General features: G+C 38.1%; 1 protein-coding gene across 12 annotated transcripts in view; it reads right to left on the minus strand.

Moving 5' to 3' along the window:
• The window catches only part of KLHL32 (kelch like family member 32), a 142783-nt gene that overhangs the window by 59431 nt on the left and 63937 nt on the right, over positions 1-19415 (minus strand). For 11 of the 12 annotated variants that reach the window (XM_087776043.1, XM_087776044.1, XM_087776035.1 and 8 more), the window contains one exon: positions 12133-12231. In XM_087776043.1, coding sequence (XP_087632169.1) covers positions 12133-12231 — 99 coding nt within the window. Of the gene's footprint in view, positions 1-12132; positions 12232-15501; positions 15564-19415 lie in introns of all 12 variants that reach the window. The other variant, XM_087776047.1, reaches the window with a different exon arrangement.

Below are 19415 nucleotides of genomic sequence, written 5' to 3' on the forward strand. Positions count from 1 at the left end.
TATCAACAAAATATCTGTAACATGTTTCGTGTAAGCGTTATGTCTCAGTAAAATAAAACGCTCTACAACACTCTGTCCCTAAATTTATGCAGTGAAAAGATCATCTCCCTTTCCTATGACTAGGAGCTGTGCAGATTAGTAGGTTTACTACATAATAATCAGAACTGATTTCAGGAGGTGAACAGGATAAAAAGAGATAGCAGTAGTCCACATATGGGAAGAAAAGTAAAATAATGAAAAAAATTCTGGAAGCACCACTGAATTAAAAAAAAGAATTCAGTATGTGTGAGGATCAAGAGGGATTTGCTTGTATTTTAAGCGTTATTGACTAGGGATTCACTTATCACTCTCTTGGTCAGAAATTATTATAAATCTGACTCTCAAACACAGAAAACCTAGAAAGGGCAAAGCCCAAATGTAAAAAATGGACCTTGACTCAGTGTCCAGTTTGTCATTTCCTACATCTGACCTTCAGTAGTGCCAAACAAGTCACGAGTCATCCCAAAACCAACACATGTGAATGTTCACACTGTTGAAGGTGCTAAGCATCAGAAAGAAAGATCATGCCAACTTTTGTTCATTTAGTTTCTAGCAGTTCTTACCAAGAATAAAAAATAATTCCCTCCCCACCCTGAATCTCAAATAGCTAGCAGTCAGAATTCCATGACTTACCATCAAGGCTTTTTTTCCACAGAAATACAGAAGAGAAAAATACTTAATCAATGCATCATATGTTTAAGACACATAACCAAATGATGAAATTCTCACTGGCTTCAAGATTTCACCTTGAAGACACCACCTTTGAAAGCAGAATAGATCATTGTAGGCCCAATTTCTAAGTGTTCACAACTACAGACGCTTGCCAGTATCTCAAAATCCTGAAGTATACGAAGGGCCCCTCTTCTGTATCCCCCTTTAAACACAATCAGAATGAAGTGAAGCCAGACACCCTTTAACAGAAAATTGGAAGGGCATTTAGAGAAGGAAGATAGCTCAGTTACTTCAAAAAGAATGTACTTCTGCAGCTAATCTAACAAGAACAGTCACTGTTTTTAAAAATGAACTAGAGCTTACTGAAAAAGTTTTTAGTCAATGATTATTCCATGCAATGTTATAAAAATTAGTCCTTTTCAAAAACAAATTTTAGTAAGAAATGTTGCTAAAACATCCAGATTTCCAGGATTTCAACCACACCTAAAAGCAGAATATGCTATATGAGTCCAGAACTTGATTAGGACTTTTTACCAATGGTGTATAATACACATGCTAGTTAAAACTCACTACAGTATCTAGATAGTCAAATACTTTCAAGTATTTAGTTATAGTACAGTTACATTTAATATCTGTCTCTGGGGGTCCTTGACATCACCATTGTCTACATATACTCCCTGCATACTTCCGTTCCCCATGAAGATAGTAATGCTGCAACTATGAGCAAAAATATTGTGAGGCAAGCAAAAACAAAACACAAGCACATATAAACACTGATTTTGGGCCTGGCATATGACATTGGGCCTGTCCCCCTAGCTTTCTCCATGTCCACAACATGCCAATTCAAGTCAGTGGGAATTCCAATCCCAATGTGTTTTGGGCACTGAACATACCTGAGGTTACTACAATACTTTCCCCATGATAAACAGGTGTGCTTAGATGGAATGGAAATTCAAGGCCTTTTGCATATATAATTAACAAGGAGAACACACTGAAATGGAATTTAGAAAAAATCTCCTTTGAGTGGCTTTGGAAACTTTCACAACAAAGGTCCAAGTGTTTACAAAGCAAGTCCAGCCGATATATTACTACCCCTCTAATCCAGAGGACACAACAGCTCCTATAGAAATTACTGTGGAGACAATCCCATGTAGTTACCAGCTCAGTTCCCGCTGAACCACAAATAAAAGTCCCGGTTCAAGTCACTCAAGATCCAATGCCACCTATGCAGCTAAAAACCACTCTGTGGTAGAAATCACAAATTCTTTAAGACTCTGTTGAAACAGATGGGAAATTTAGCAGCAACTTCCTCCAAATTAATAAACAGATGTTTAGAATAGATTACATAGGAAAACAAGTGAATAAAAAGTTACAAACATTTCTCAGTTTGGAATAACACACTTCCAGGACATTTACTGATGGTTAATAAAGTTGTTGATACCACTAATATTTAGGTTTGTATCTTTAATTTTTAGAATTAGTGAGAGGAATGAGGACAATTTATAACTTTCAAAGCTCTGATTACATATTAGCTGAAGATTCAGTAAGACAGCATGTACACATTTATATTCATTCTTAGTTCAAGGCCTATTCAATATCCTGGACAGAAATGAAGTTTTTGTTTTAAATAGAATTAGTCTACATCACAATTCTGAAGCAAGATGCTGGTTCCCTGGCAAATTCTACTCTGATGCAGTTGTGCAAACAAAACACTACAAATGACGGAACGTGATAAAATGCTGTTTCATTTACTGCTACTATGAGATCTACTGGAAAACATCAACAGCCTTACATGGAACTTGTTTCCTTCTTTGGGCTCCCCTACAAACTGAAACGGTTCAGCGAAAAATGTTTCTCTATTAAGTACTGAAATAGTATTTAACAGTAGTTAAAACTAGATGATAATTTGGGATACTTCCATTTCTGAAACTACTTATGTATACTTTGGGCGTAGGTCATTTTCATTACAAATTTTTCTTCTTAACTAGCACAACACACTAGTTGAGTGTGTTGTGAGCAGTTTAGATAGAGGGATCTAACAGTGATGATTAAGCCTTCAGAAAAACATAACATATAATGAGGGGGTGGGGAATCAACTACACAGATTCGTATCAAGTTCAGACTTTTTGCCTTTAACGAGAGATGGTCTAAAGAAAAGTCCAAAGTGCAAATACTGCCAAACTGAGGGATGTATCAACTTGGATCCTTATGACTTCAGTCCATCTCCACCATTAAGTAAACAAGGTTTTGAAAGGACAGTCCTTTCTATTAAATTGACTGTAAAATTAAAATAAAATTTACAAGGTCTTTCTAATATCTTTTGAAGATGGAGCAGACTGAGTCATTCACTATTTTCCTCAGTTTAATACTTCAAGTACCAAGTTGCCTCTCAAATTCTATCAAATAATACATTTTCTCATTCATTTTCTTAAGATTCTGCTCCTGCTTAACATTTCAAACTTGAAATTGATCCCTGTGAAAATAATAATAGTGTGTTTAAAAACATAAAGTATAGAGGAGGTAAAAGATACTTATTTTTTTACCTCCTTAATTACAAAGTCAGTTCTATTTTGGCTAAGCCAGTACAGAGGAAAGAAAAGATGGACAATTAACTCTCTACCACAGCGATACTTCTGAGATAAAATCAGATTGTAACTCACTTCAGGCCCAATGTTCTCTTCAGGTTCATAGGTTACAAATGATTTATAGTCACCATTTTGTACTTAGCATTCTAGCTTTTCCCATATTGGTAAATAGTTTATAACCAAAGCATTTTCATGTTTCAGAAATACCTTTGCTAAAATGGCTTAGCACAACTCAAATTGCTTTAGATCAAAGCAAATTTAAATAAAATGTCCTTCTGCTTCTTTACAGGAGGCAAAAAAAGCTCTGTGTATCTGGTGCCTGTATTCCTGTTCTTGCACATTAGAGCTGTAAGTCTCCTCTTTCAGGTCACGTCTTCCACATAAAAGTGCTAAACTAATGCTGCTTAATGACAAATTAATGTCCATGAATAAAAAATACACCTCTAATAGCATAGAGTAATTTGCCATTACAATATCATCATTGGACATGCCCCTGGTTTAATACGATGTATTTAATTCATAACTTAATGAGTGATATATAAAAAGAGAGAGATGAACCCTGCAATTACATTTATGTGAGTCTGTCACCTTATTTGTAAAACCTTAGAGTCATTTACATTCAAATTAGAACAAATGAGTGATTTCACAAAGTGCAGTGATAAATGACCATTGCTGCACAAGACAGAACTGTATTTCCTGTGAAAACATTAACAGTTTCCTATTATTTGTTAAAAATTACAATGCATATTGCCCAGTGTTGTGTGAATAATGACTTTTTTACTGATTAGGTCAGAAGACTAATACGGAGTAAAAATAAATAATTTTTCTTTTCATTTTTTCTGATTTGAGCTTGAATTTATCTGCTCAAACTGTTACGGACTCACACTGCCACCTGCTGCCCACGCCTGGGGAGGAAGGGCCCCGACTGCCTTATTTTAACTCCAGTTCAGCCATTCGCCCTTTCGGGTTTCATCTCTTGCAATCAAACAAACTTTCCTGCCAGACTGCTAACTGGGGATGTCACCGAGGACACCTGCAGATAAGGGTAGCTGCACTACCCAATTACGAGTAATGCCATTTTGGGGGTTCAGGCATCTAAGCGGCCTTGGGACATCGGGTGGCGGGAGGGACGGGGGGACATAAAACTTTAATATTGATCAGGTGGTAATAAAAACAAAGAAGAAGAAGTTCGTACACTAAGCACTCTGGGATTCATTAGCCTCTGTTTACAGCTTTTTAAAAATAATAGGAAGATTCCAGAAGCAGGAACCTTTCGGGGGCTGAGGGACAGAAAGGTCAGGTAAGGAGGGCACATTGGCTAGAAAGACAACATGAGAAGGGCAGGGAGGGAAACAGTGAAGCAATACAGCTTCTTTGTTCCTATTTAAAACCAAACCAAACCAACACACCAAAGCTGCTCTCCCTTCCTGATAGAAACTGCAAAGAGAAGGAGGACGTAGCAGTATCTGCCTCTTCCCAACTTGTGACCTCTCCTGCGATCATGATGCAGAAGACCAGCAATGTGTATCTATACAACTAGCTAGACACCTGGGGAGCTTTAATCTTGCCAGCCATAGGAAACCCAAGCACTCCAGCATCATTTTTTCATACATCCATCAGCAGTTCCAACTCAGCTTTGTGAACTATTACTTCATTGGGAAAAGCAGAAGACACACACACAAAGCCAGCAGGTTCCTGACCATAGTTGCACCCCTTTCTCTAGCAGTTAACACCCCAGGAGCAGAATATCCACTATCACATCGCAGCTAAATAGCAGCAAGTGGATTACAGTAAGAATGGGATTCAAAGTGACTGGGTATGCTGTTTTTACTTTCCTCACTAACACCAACTGAAAAATGAAGAAAACCACCATCATTTTTTTTCTGAGTCCCATTCTAAGTTGGAATCCTCAGGAGTGCATTCGCGTTTCATGTATATAAATCTCTATCTCTGTAACGTGTCTGTATGCTAAAGAGAGAGGAGATAGATTCCACAAGTTTTTGAGCTTTGTACAAGAACTTTCCTAGTAACTGTCAATAGCTCAACAAATCAACAGCTGACAAAATACGCTCCTTCAAAAAACAGCAGACTAGCACAGCAACTACTGGTCGCATAACACTGAAAACTGGCGAAATGCAAGACTGTATTATTTCTGTCTACTTTATATTTTTGGTATGGGAAGGTCACTCTTTCCACCATGGGATAAAGTTGGTGGACTCAAGTTTGATGGTGGTAGCTTTATAAAACACAACCCTAATTCTTGGGGGGTGAGAGTAGGGGCTGGAGAGTGCACGTGTGCATACTTAGATTAAAAACTCAGTATTAGTTAAAAAAGGTAAGCCTTCGTTGCTAGATGACCTTTAGATTTTTTTTCCAGCAGTTTAATTTGCTCTATATGAAAAACCCAGGAGCTAGAATCCCAACTGAGCTGGGGCTTCTAGCAATACAAAGGTGATGCTCTCAATCTCTGGTGTAAGAATTAATTCATCTCTGAAAGAGTGTATCTTAGTGAAAGTTGGGATTGTGTTGTTGGCACAGTTCCAAATGGACAAGTTGGGTTTAAGAAAAATAAACAGCTTTGAAGCTTCGGCCCCACCATGTATGTAAACCATGCACACTCCTCATTCCACAAGCAGATTTATTTGTAGCTTCTTCCTTTTAGAAACAGTAACATATTTCAATCTCTCAACACATTTAAACAGTTTTAAATTAGTAGAAGAAAAGATCCAGATCATTAGGTGCTCATATACCATGAAAAAGTTTTGTTTTATAAGCCTAGATTGACCATTAGGGTAGAAGGTTAAAAATTAAACGCCCCTACCCAAGACGATTTGCCTGCTTCAATTATTACCAACAATTATTCCAGGAGATCTTATTTTATCATTTGCGAATCAGTCTAATTTTTGCATTCCGGGCCTGATTCTGCTCACTGTCTGCTTTTGTATACAAGAATCCAGAGCATACAGTACAGAGGAGGCGCCAAGAAAATCCTGGTTGACTGCTGCTGTACAGTGCTGTGTTTTTTCAGGCTGATTTTAATCACTCACCTAAAATGTTCTTTTCAGCTTAAATTAGCCCTCTTTAAAGATGCTTTAAGAGATGACATCAGTAGCAAACGGGCAGATATACCTGTGGCAGAGTTCTATCCACTGTAATGAAGTTTCTAAAAGGTAACCTAGTACATTTCTCATTTAGCAGGAAACTTAACGCAGTTAAAACTAATGGGAAAATTGGCATCAAACTTCTAACTTTCCTTGACACAAAAACATTTATGATCCCAAGAACAATTTTTAACAGTCAGGGGAACTTTAATGGCAATCAGGATCACTGCTTGTATCTACTATACTTGCTGCTCCTAGCTGCTGAGAGAATAGGAAATGATTTCCAGCATTGAATACAAGGACAGTCAGCTACCACCACGTGTGATGAGGCTGTACTGAAAATATGCAACTGTCCAACCAATAAGCAGAACATAAATGACATCCCAGACTCTGTCCAGTATGTAAACTTCGTTCCTCACAAAATGTGCCTGATCTGGCAGCAGAAAGTTAAAGGGGTAAATGCTAACAATCATGCCATGTCCTGCCTCTCAGAAACGAGTAGGTTGCTTTGGACAGTTCTGCAACTTCTAAAACCCTCACTCCACCTATTACCCTATTACCTTGAATGTAACTCAGGAGGTATATAGAACTCCACTGAAAACAATAATACTGGACTTTAGAAAACACAGAAAAATCACTTAGCTTTAAGATATGGACAATCTTATGTCCTAGGTCTCTGAATGCCAGTGGAAATCAACCTCTGGTTTAAAAACTGATGACTAAAGCTATACCTACACAATATTGAGTTGATGTTGATCAGTAGAAGGAAACCCCATTAAAAACTCGTATTCTTGATAGCATTCCCTCCTTATTAAGACTCTTTGATTGTTGAAATAATTTACAGTTTGTGGCTCTCTCTGGTACTGAATACATAAACAGCTGAGAAAAAAGACAAAACTTCTTATGTCTACAATCAGTTATATAACTGAGACATATTTATGAAACAAACATTTCTATGTTCTGAATACATCTTTTAACACATTTATTCTCTTGCATAAGAATAAAGTCTTCATGTACCCTTATAAAAACATTTACAAGCTTTAAAGTGCAAAATAGGTCATCACAAACACACTACCCAATACCATGTTCTCTACAGCTCCATTTAAAAAGTCCATTTTCAGACCTCCATCACATTCAAAGCCTTCAGCTAGCTTTCTCTTGCCTTCCCCAATGTCATAGTAGGACAGTTATGGTCCACTGGAACTCTAAAGGCTAAAACTTTTAAAAGGGAAACAAGACATTCAGATAACGCATTCCCATTATATTTCAACAAAGTCTACCTGTTGGTTGCAGCTCTCTGCCTTAGCCTCGTTTGAAAAACCTCAGCCAAAACTGACAATCAATCTGAGCTGGAAGAGGAACTTGGGAAACGAGAGTCTTAGAGAATTGGATGTGCACTCTGCAAGTGCTGCGTGCATGAACATGGACCTTAGCGCAATTCAAGACACACAAAGCTCAAGTCTTCAACTTAGCTTTCCCACAACTGTGTAGCAGCAATACAGCTAAGAACAATCACATTGCCTTACCGTTTGTTTAGGTTGAGATGGATGTATGAGATTTCAAGCCTTCTTTCGATGTTTAAAGAACCTGAGAATTATGCAGACACTATGATCGAAGAGATTCATGAATATGCATGTATCTCAAATAAAATACATCAGCATGCTTCAAAAAAGTCCCCTCTACAGATAAAGCTGAAAACAAAACCTCCAAACAGCAAAGGCTGGGGAGTAATGACAATTCAAGATATGACACTGCTGAGGCAGGGGGAGAAGTCTGCACAACACAAAGCTGGAATTAAGACCTGAAGTAAGGAATGTTTGGGCATTTCTCTTGTTTGCAAGTAGCGAAAATATGATCTAAAATTCATTTAAAATAAAAATTAATAAAGTATCGATCGTCAACAAGAATGAGTTTTCCAATGAGAAAATGGAATCAACATTAGATGCTACAGAACATCTGATAACGTGAATTTTATAGATGATAAAACACATTTAGTAAACTAGCAGTGTTGTCAGAAACCTCCACTGTGTCATGCTATCATAAACATCTTAGAGATGGATATTACCTAATCGGGGTGGGGGGGAAAGAATGTTCCTCTCCTTTTTTCTCTCTTTCCTTTGATCAAAAACTCTTCATAAAAAATGCCATAACTGATTCAAACAATTTGTTACAGAAATCCTTTTGAGATTTATCAACAAATCAAAGTGCTCTAAGCTGGTTGGCCTATAAGAAAGAGGATCTGTCTTATAGTCAAAATAACATCTTGTTTATTATGAGACAACTGAGAGGAAACTCCTTAAAGATCAGTGAATACAAAACTCATCATCGGCTGGAAATGAATCTGCCCCCAGTGCACTGCAAATCATCTTCGACAAGATAAATTAGATTAATTAGATCCGCGTAGTCTTCTTTGGAACCTCACAGACTACAAATATGCCTTGGAACCAATATGTGTATGGGCCATGCCAATTGCATTTGGAGCAAAAAAAGGCCTTATTGAAATCCACGGAATAATTACAGGCCCCAGATAAAAGTATCACAAAGAGATGAAACTGTCTTGAGCTCCAAAAAACGGACAAGCTGGAACATCTTAAGAATGAGAAGAGCTGGAACAAGCTCTAACAATAAGAGCAGCACTCTTATACGGGAAAAGCCTGGTCCAATCCAAACAATTAAAGACAATCCTAACAAGTTAAAACTCTGTCGTTGTTACACAACAATAATAAATGACAGCTAGATCCCACATACTGTATTTCCAGAATTTATGCTAACTAAGCTAAGTTCATGACATCTGAACAACTGAAAACAGCAAGAAAGAAATTCATTAGTACAGTAAATGAAGAACTCTGCAGCACTCAGACTCATCAGAAAGAAGAGAAAAGCAAGCATTATTCTCTTCCCATCATCTGTATCATAGCATGTGGGGTGACAGGACACCCCAGTTACCAGCTGCAGCAAGGATAAGTGGCTTTAAGGAAGCCTTCTTTAACTACTTTGATTTTATTTTTTAGAAAGTCCTAAAATAAAGCAATAGATATTTTTTAAATCACCCAATAGTATGTAGAACATAAATAGGTATAATTAATTTGGACCCTGAAAGATATTGCAGTCTTTATGCACAGTACCTTGTTGACCTCTGCTAAAAAGGCTTACACAACTACTCAAGGTTGCTTACTTGCATGGACTGCAACCCTGCAGAACAAACAAGAGAGATAAATTCTTACTGTGATCTATTCAGACTGCAAATCTGTCTACAGATTGTAGGAGATAGGGTTGGGCACTCAGAAGATCTCGCGATGTACGGAAAGACAGAGGCCCTCCTAGCCGAACAGACGTAAGCAGGTGGAAATGAGGTCAAAGCTAGAAGCATATATATTGTATCGCACAACAAGAATAAACGCCATTTGCAGCATCCTCATATTGGTGTCAGTGTTGCTTTGGTCCAGGGTTGGTTACCCTGTGCTCCACGAAAAGGACGAAGTTGTTGCCCAGACCATGAGCAGCAACACAGATATGCCTTGTTGGGGTGAACCTGGTAATAAGAAGAGTAAAATACAGTCTAGAGCCCAACATGATGTAAGCTACAGTCATCCCACCCATGTCCATGCAGATTCAAAACCTTACAATGAGACCCTGATTCAAAAATACTTCACAGAACTACCATTGCTCTCTGTCTCTCAACACATTCTCCTCCTTATTCCCTAACCTTTATCACCTACTTTATTCCCTACCTCCGTCATTATAAATCTGGATACTGGGTCCCACTTCCTCTTCCTTTTTATACCAGTGTAGCTCCAGTTACCCTACCTTGGCACACTATTCGGAGTACAACAGAGTTCTTTCACATCATTTGAGTAACTGCATATTGACCGTCACCTCCAGAGAATTTTCACTGGTCTGTTAATCACAGAGTAATGTTTGGTCACTCTGAGTTTTTTGGACTTGGGGGGAGGGGGGGGGGCAATGTGGTTTTGGGCTTGATTTTTTTGGTTTGTTTTTGGGTGTGGTTTTTTTCATTTGCTTTTGGTTTTTTGGGGTTTTTTTGTTTGGTTGGGGTTTTTTTGTTTGTTTGTTTGTTTTTTTTTTTTTTGTAAATTCATTAGCAGTCTGTTCCTAAATATTTGACTACGGCTTGCACATCAAGGACAAGATCCAAAGCACTGCTAATTCTACAGTTGTCCTTCCACTGCAGTGACTTGAGGATTAAAAGTATTCTTTACAGAATTCTGAGGGAAGAGCTACAAATACCAGAGACTACTCAACACAGGTCACAGAAGAAGTCAGTACACGGACTTATGTTGGGCATGTACCTGCTCCTTTCCTATAGTCCTCTCATGTCCTTACCTCACCGGCACTACAATATTCAGCTTCTTCCCTAGTCTTTAATATTTCCCCTAGCTTCTTTGCTGCAATGGTCTCTCTGGTTCAATTTCTGACAAAGACAGAGCATGTAAGCAGCAGACATGCTCACACTGACTGATTTGTTAGGGGTGGCATTAAATACACTGTATGACTTCTATCTTCTTTCTCATTACATTAACACCTTCCCATGCCTGCCTGACAACTGGTAGGCCAAATGGTTTTGTGGCTTATTTGGCATCTCACATTTCTTATTTCTCAAACCAACCATCTCTCCTATTACATTCCCTGTCTGTTTTCTTAGAAAAATTAAATCCTCCTTATATTCCTGAAAACAAACTGGTACAAATTGCAGTACTCTACCAGCTTCTTTAACTTTCTAATCAATTTATAATGCAGAAATTAATACCACCTTATTGTCTGAACATACATTTTGAAGGCTTCCCTAAGGCTAACACTCAAAGAACAGACTCTTTCTCCATAAGACACAGAGCCTTCAAGTATGTCCTGAAGCTCTTAACGTGAGATCCTGCATGCCTACGGTACTCAGTAGCTCAGTGTGCTGCCAAGCACACTCAGACTGTTCAAAGGCAGTTATGCTGTTGGAAGGCAAGTGCATATGGAGACGACTGTGCTGACATGCATTTCCATGCCCAACTGTTGCAAAGATAAAGCCAACACACCCTATTTCAGAAACAATACTGAAAAATTACAAAGAAAAGGAAACAGTTCTGTAGAATTGCTATTGCCATTTTTTTTTTAATAAGGCTTTTCATAGATACACATTAAAGTTATGTTCTTGCTACCATCATGAGCCATCTCCTATACAAGCCAAGCACAAAAAGTTATTTTACTGGATTCAGATTTTTTGCTTCATGACAGCCCTAATGTTGATAATATTATCAGCATTATGGGCAGAAGACCAGCTGAGAATAAGGTGCCATTGTAATAAGCCCTGCCCCTTCAGTGAGAAGCAGTAGTGCCCTGGAGTACGCATCAATATTCTGTTGTGAACACTTATGCATCTGAATGCTTTAGAATACTCACAACTGCAAAAGGGAAATATTTAACATTTGGTAAACTGCGGCAAAAGGAAGCAAATTCTCTGGTAAAGGAGGGAATCAAACTCCCATGTGCTGATACTAATCAGTGGACTATCCTTGTTTTCAGGACTGAAATGGACAAAATGGATGGAGGAGAAAGCACCTACCACAAACTGATACCCAAATTGCACTCAAAATTCAGGTCTCCTGAAATCCAGTTTATTGCCATTTAGGTTACACCAGGTATTGTACTAATACTCTCCTACTGAAATTAGGCTTGAAACAAAAGTTTACCAAACAGAAATGGCTGGTAATCAGGCAGAGAAACCTCACCTGAATGAGATAGTGAGAACATAAACTGAGAAGCTCCAGCAGCTGCAAATGACTCCCAGCTGCTAGGACATCCTGTATCACCCCTGGTTCCAAAAGGATCTGTAAAGAAGAAAACGGAAGGTTTGTCATGTAGAACTCACAGTACATGTAGAAAATACTATAGACCTTTGTTATTTCAGACATTTAAGTCAACATACAGAACAGAAAGAGTACAATTAATGGGAGAGTAAGGAAGAAAAGAAGTAGAGAGTATGGAAGAAAAGAGTACAGGATGGGGACAGAGTTTTAAAAGTTCACCTGAATTGCCCAAAGGATTTTTAAGCAGATTTTCCTGTGAGAGTCCACAAGCCACATTACCACCTAAATCCTTTAAAACTAAATGCATGTTATTTATTTAAAAAGGACACTTTTCAAAATAACAGAACCTCCTTTTGTTATCCATATATCTGGATGCTTCCAAAAATACCGAACTGACTCAGAAGTCTCCAGTATTATTATTATTCATGCTCGTAAAAAATATACAGGCTAGGAACAGCTTCCCATTCTGCATGGTACCACTTCATAATTTTCCTAACCACTGTCTTCATTTTAGAGAGCAAGGCTGTGAAAGCACAGAGTGAGCATGCTGCTGGGTAAGTGCCAGAAAGGGCTTAGAAACCAAGACTGATTATCCTGTCACTTGCTCACATGAAACTCCTACTCATTTCAATTAAAATCACACACAGGCAGCAGCCAGGATAATTGGGCCTAAGCTCCTAGCCTGCTGTCTTGGGGTCAGCTTGTTAGAGCATCCCTTTCAGGACACAAAAAAAGTCTTTGAGAATACAGACACTGGTCAACTTCTCATCAGTAATCACATTACAAACTATTCAAACTAATATTATATTTATATATAAGTGGTGCAGCATCCAACAAAAATCAGAAGTACATGAGAAAAATTTATTTTTCAAAGGTACTCAGTTTATTCAGAGTTCTATCCTTCTTGTATTTCCCCTGGCAACTTTGGTTTCACACCACATGAGGTCAGTCTCTGACTGCTCCACAGGGAAGTAAAGCTTTTTTCAGATCCTTTTTCTTCTGCCCACGCAATTTAGTTTTATCTCACAGCATCATTTTTATGTCTTAAATGCAGTGGAATAAGGAGAACGGCAAACAAAAGGAAAGACACTCATCTGCATCTTCTGCAGTTAAACTGTTTTTGAGAGAAAAGAAAAAAAACCATGTATGCATTTCTTCAAGCAAAACCACAAATTGTCTTCAACATAATGGATATATTAGGAACAGGAGAGAAGGGGATTGATTCTTGTTTATATCAAGAACTCATTTACATTGAGTTCTGTCAGTGTATGACATGCTTAAAGCTTGTGCAAATCACTATGTATATTCATACTAGGCTTTAAGTGAACATATATGTAATTTACAAACTGTATACAAGTTCTTTATCTAGCCAGAAAGACATGTAAGGATCTTAATGTAAATGAGAATCAGGCCCAGCACAATCCAGGTTTTTGGCTGGTGCTAATGAGGTTGCTATGCATGACAAAAGAGAGTTCAGTGGAAAGCTAGAAAGGATTTCAGTTACAAAAATATCGCCAATAGGTATATTTAAAAAAAAAAAAAAAGAGCAGCACTGTCAAATATTTTCAAGTGAGAACTCAAGGTCAGACTGACAAAACAAGCTGGTTTAGACCTTGCAGTGTTTGTTATTCAGACATCACTTATGCTGAGGAAGTTGTCATCTGATGTCATATTACTTACTAAGTGCCAGCCACCAGCTTAGTGTTGTTAAAGACACAATATGAAGAGAACCAGAACCCTAAGCAGATTACTACCTTGTAGGCATAGACAAACTATATTTAACTGGGATAATATTAATGTATTTTAAAGCTACAGCAACCCATTTACAAATAATACTAGTAGCATTATGAGATGAGAAGTAGGACAAGAGGCAAGGAGGGTGACTGGTTACTACCTAGAGGTGATTTGTGCAAAGTCAGCAACAAATGTTCATTTCAAGGTGGCAGACATTTCTTACATGTTTTTCCATTTCTTAAAGCTTTCCTATACCATGCAAGATTTATTCTGCTGAGATAACATAGCCACCTTTGTGTTTTCCAAGATAACTGAGGAAAGTCTATTTTGCCTCTTCTCAAGACTTTGCCTTAAATGGAACTATCTGAATTCTTATTCAATACTTATTTGGATACAGGCAAAAATACGAATTCATCTATGCTAAATGTTCACCATCACCAAACTGCATGCTGGGGAAACCCACAAGAAAAAGAGAACAATAAGTAAAGAAGGAAGAAAATATTGCAAGCCTTCCTTCTGCTGAAACTGGGGTAATTCACAATTATTTCACACCTCTTAGCTTCTACACATTAACACAATTACTCGATTTTTATTAATTACCAGCATAGCTGTTTATATACTATATAGGCCATCCAGCTGAATCCTAACAGTAAACGCACATAAATACCACCATGTGCACACCACAAGTACATGCAGTGACTGACTCTCCTCTGTTTGTCTAACCCGCACAACAATAGCTCTGAGATCTTCAGAGTGATGCTTATTGAAAATTAAGGAGAGGGTAACTAAGATCTACTTTGGATTCACACCTTCAAAGTTCATCACAAATTGTTAATGTGAAAACTAAAGAGAGGAGCTTAATCATTTTCCCCTACTCCATCCTCAACCCAATGGTTACAAGGCATAATTATCAGGGCAGAAACTGGGAGTAATTTGGAACCATCGACTTCAGACAAAATTTGCAATCTTCACCAGTGAAGGATGTGCGTTTGTATGACACATGCCACCTTAAGACTGGTTTCTACGCTATTTCTATATTAAGATTAATTAGATGCAATTCAGGTATTGCACCTGGCTGCATCTTACAATCAATCCCCTATTCAACCCTTATTTCTGAGGATTAATTTTCATTATGCTCTCAACTTTTCTCTGGCCCATGATGCTACCCAAGAAAATCAGCTTAACCACCTTCTCCCTGTATGCAATGGGCAGACCTTGCAGATAGCCTGAGTAAATTATTTTCCCAAGCCACCAGGTCTGACATACTGCTCATTTTCACACTGATCTTTGTCAAGCTATTTTTCTCCTCCTCCACAATGACTGTGTTTTCAAACAGGAATCCCGTTCTTCAAGGCAGCCATTCTACCCTCCATCATCCCACAAACCCTTCAGCAAGCACGCACTAAATCCAGTTCACTCCCTCTTGTGGTCAGATCCATAAACCAAGGGATAGAAAGTACGCAAAAATGTGGTGTTTCTTTGCAACTGAATGCCGAGTGCACAAGATCCAGAAAGGCAGATTACACAATTTCTTACATCCACATTTCTTATACATACCATTTAAATCTATACGGAAATGCATCCATTTATGCTTCGTTGATATATTGAGGAAAGCTGCTCTGCAAATGCAAGAATTAGAAACTTTCGTAAATTAAACCTGAGCTTCTGAAGCACAATTCTGAGGCAGAAAAGGGAATTCTGTAATCAGCCCCACAGTCACAGACACACATGGCCTTGTACATCCACCCTCTGGGCAGCAGTTCTAAAACTGGAATTCATTCCCCCTTCCCCCAAGATTTCCCTCTTCCTTTCCCAACTCACTCTGCATCCCCTCCAATCCAGTACATCTTAGGGCTCTGGGTAAGCATGGAAAAGATTAACTGGGATCACACATCTTGCCTCTCTCTTCAATAAGTTTTCTTTGGGAGACTTCTTGGCAACACAGAGCAACTAACAGCTACGACTTCTTGGGCTAGGAGCAGTATATGAACCACCATTCTTTCTCAAGGACAATTACTCATGCCTCACCTCCACATTGCCCGGACTGAGAACATCCTCCTACTCTTTTAATGCCTCCCGCCCCCTTACAACTCACAAACCGGTATAGGCCAACAAAAAAAATTGTATGGTTGTAGCAAAGAGGGCAGTAATGGACAAAAGAGAGTGAGGAGGAAACTCCTTACACCGTCCTTCCCAACAAAGAAACTTATAGTCTAAGGGAGAAGGTAAGGTCCAGATTAACTAACACCTCTGTAGAGTCCCATCAGGTTTATATCTGGAAAGAACAATTAGATCATTTAATCTATTCCCTGTATATTGCACGTCATTATATTTCATCCAGACACTTTTAAAGACACTAAACTAAAGCTACTTTAGGCCAAAGGAGGCTAAACTGTGTGCCCAGACAAAGATGGAAAGATTGAGGATGCACTTCTGTCACCTTCATTCCAGCTACTCATTTATACCTGGGTATTTCCTTCTCATTTCCATACAGCTGTTTGTGGGGCCGTGATTTACGTGGCATGATTTACATTAAAAATAAGCCAGCATTATGCTATAACAGTAAGAAAATATGTAATGTCATGTCAGAAAATTCTAGAAAGTAAACCATATGGAATTTAACACAGAAAACAAGAAAAAAAAAAAAATCCTAAGATTCCTGTCAGTCTGATGCAAAAGAAAATTCCTTCTTGACTCCACTTGCAGCGATCAGCATTTCAAACAAGACAGGCATCTAACAAAAGTACCACTTGTTTTTCCCCTCTGGAGACCATTCTGTGTGCTTCAGAGCAATCAAAAAAAGTAACTTTTCTTTTAGAACAATTTAGACTGCATTTCACATGCAACCAGTTGGCACTTCTGCCTGTCTCCCTGTTCATTCGTGCTTCAGTTGAATCCTGAGCTCCTCGCACGTTGAGAAGTGCTTCTTCAAAAAAGTGTGAGCTGGGGAAGAATGTTCTAGTCCCCTGCAGGCAACTGCCCAAAGCCCTGGCACGTAATGTTTGACAGTACTTGTTACAAAACCCAGATGTCTCATTAGCCAATGGCAGAAGGAATCATGACCAGCATTTCTCTAATACATGTCATAATATTTTTCCAGAAAACTAAATGAAAATCTGTGTTAAATGCACAGCATATGAATCATAGAATCATAAAATATCTCGAGTTGGAAGGCACCCATAAGGATCATCGAGTCCAACTCCTTGCTCCTCTCAGGACTACCTAAAACTAAACCATAGGACTAAAAGCGTCATCCAGATGCTCCTTGAACTCTGACAGGCTTGGTGCTGTAACCACTTCCCTGGGGAGCCTGTTCCTGTGACCGCCCACCCTCTCAGCGAAGAGCCTTTTCCTACTGTCCAATCTGAACTTGCCCTGACACAGCTTCGTACCATGATGAAGTAAGCACCGTTATTATAAGTAAATACCATTATTATAAGTAGGACTCCAAGCAAATTCACCATTTTTGGGAAGACGTTTCATTACTTTGATTACTTTCAGCTCTAGAAAAACTGTCTTGTTCATAGCTTGATACCTATCAAGAGCAAACAACATGAAACATTTAACTTTCTCCACGATAAACTGCATAAGCTGAGTTAATTAAGTTCTGTATTATTCTAAGCCTTCTGGGCAATCTGTAGCTGAGCTGTGAACCTAACACCTAGTAGCTGTAACCTAGTGCTAGGCACAAAAACAATATTATCCTCCCGATAGAAGTAAAAAAGAAAGTGTCCAAAACTAAGTATCAAAGTTATATTTTTGGCTTTGAAATTGCATTGAATAATGATGTTAAGTATTTACAGTAAGACATAGTCCTGCTGTAATCAGTTTTCCAGGACCTTGGCATGCGGTCCCTGACAGAAAAGAACAAGGATAGCTGAAGTCACTTTTGCTAGGGACACCAGACAGTTTAACCAAACCTTATGATTCACTTTAACCAAAAGGCAACCAGTGGAACTGCCATGCACAGGACGCAGGGGGTCACTTACCCAAGAAAATCAAACATCACAATACAGCTTTGCAATATACCTCATGCACAAGTGAGCTAGAAAGGATTAACAGAATAAGAGGTGCTAAGATATTGAGAGCTGTCTACCCCTAGTCTTAACTGAAAATGACAAATGCAATACTGGTTGTTCAAACGAGGGGGGATTTGATGAGAGATGAAAGCCAAGATTCTATAAAGGAATCAAAGCAATTATCAGGAGAAATAGTTGTACTTTCAAATATTTATTACTATTATTTCTTTACTATCTGAAAAGTCCTTTCACTCTTTCATGTTTTTGGTTAATGAAATAACTAAGCTGAAGTATTTGACCACAAAAGAAAAAGAATAATTTCACAAAAGGAGGTGTAAGATAATACTTTAACTAACCATAGGTTTGTGTGCACGAATTTGAAAAATCACCAGATGGTGCTCCTACTAGTTCATGAAACCTGTTTGATAAAGTGATAATAGCTGTTACAGGATGACAGTTTTTAAACTAACTGAATACAAGGTAAAGTTAGTAAATAAAGGCAGCAATTAAATAGGACTCACACTGATAATGCATTAAAGTAATATTGAGAGCAACTCAAGCACATGAAATAACAATATATCTGAAAATACCATGAAGTTCTAGATTTGTAACTAGAATAATATACTGGTATCACCTTTATTAAAGACTGCTGCTATGTTAGCATTTTGTGAGTAAAAGAAAATCTGTTAAATATGCTAGAAAAAAAAAAGTTTAAAGTCTATTTTCAAATCATTATAAATACAACTTCATATGTGGCTTTCAAGAAAAGGAAACATTTCAACGTTCTTCCAACAGGCAGGGTGTCAGGCTGTGACAATCTTGGGCTAAGAAGATGCCACAGGATGACTTACCCCAAAATTCGCTTTTGGAGAAAGAGCTGAACATAAAGCATCTCTTATATAAGGCGTGCCTCACTGATTCTTTCTTTTCAGCTTTGGTAATTTAGAATAATTTTATAACTTCAAGACAACAACTTAATTTCTATTAATACAGAAACAAAATATTATGGGTTAGAAAAAGAAAAAGACACCAGCCAGTTAGGAAAACAGGACTTGGTCACACAAACTTGGTATTAAGCCCTATTAAAGCTGCTGGTTTGCTGTGTGGTCTTCGGAAAGTTATCTTCTCCCAAAATAATTTCCTGCCTATAATGCAACAAAGTAAGGACAGCAATTACTTGCTTTTGTAATGTGTTTTGAGGTCCTCAAACAAAATTCTATCTAAATGCAAAATATTTCTATTACCATAGACTAAAGACATATGATAGAACATAATTACAAACAAGAAAAATCCAAGTCAGCGAAGCATTTCAGTATACATAGGACTCCAACTGTGTATTTGTATTTTTGTCGAATTAGGATCACAGTCATCTACTGCAAATTAAACCCAGTGTTCTTGCACAATTCTTCTTTCTTGAAACTGTACCGCAGTGCCTGTCAGCCAATTGAAATG

The sequence above is a fragment of the Nipponia nippon genome, unplaced genomic scaffold, assembly GCF_047370975.1.
Source record: "Nipponia nippon isolate SJK-2023a ecotype South Korea unplaced genomic scaffold, ASM4737097v1 scaffold_4, whole genome shotgun sequence".
Classification (NCBI taxonomy): Eukaryota; Metazoa; Chordata; class Aves; order Pelecaniformes; family Threskiornithidae; genus Nipponia; species Nipponia nippon.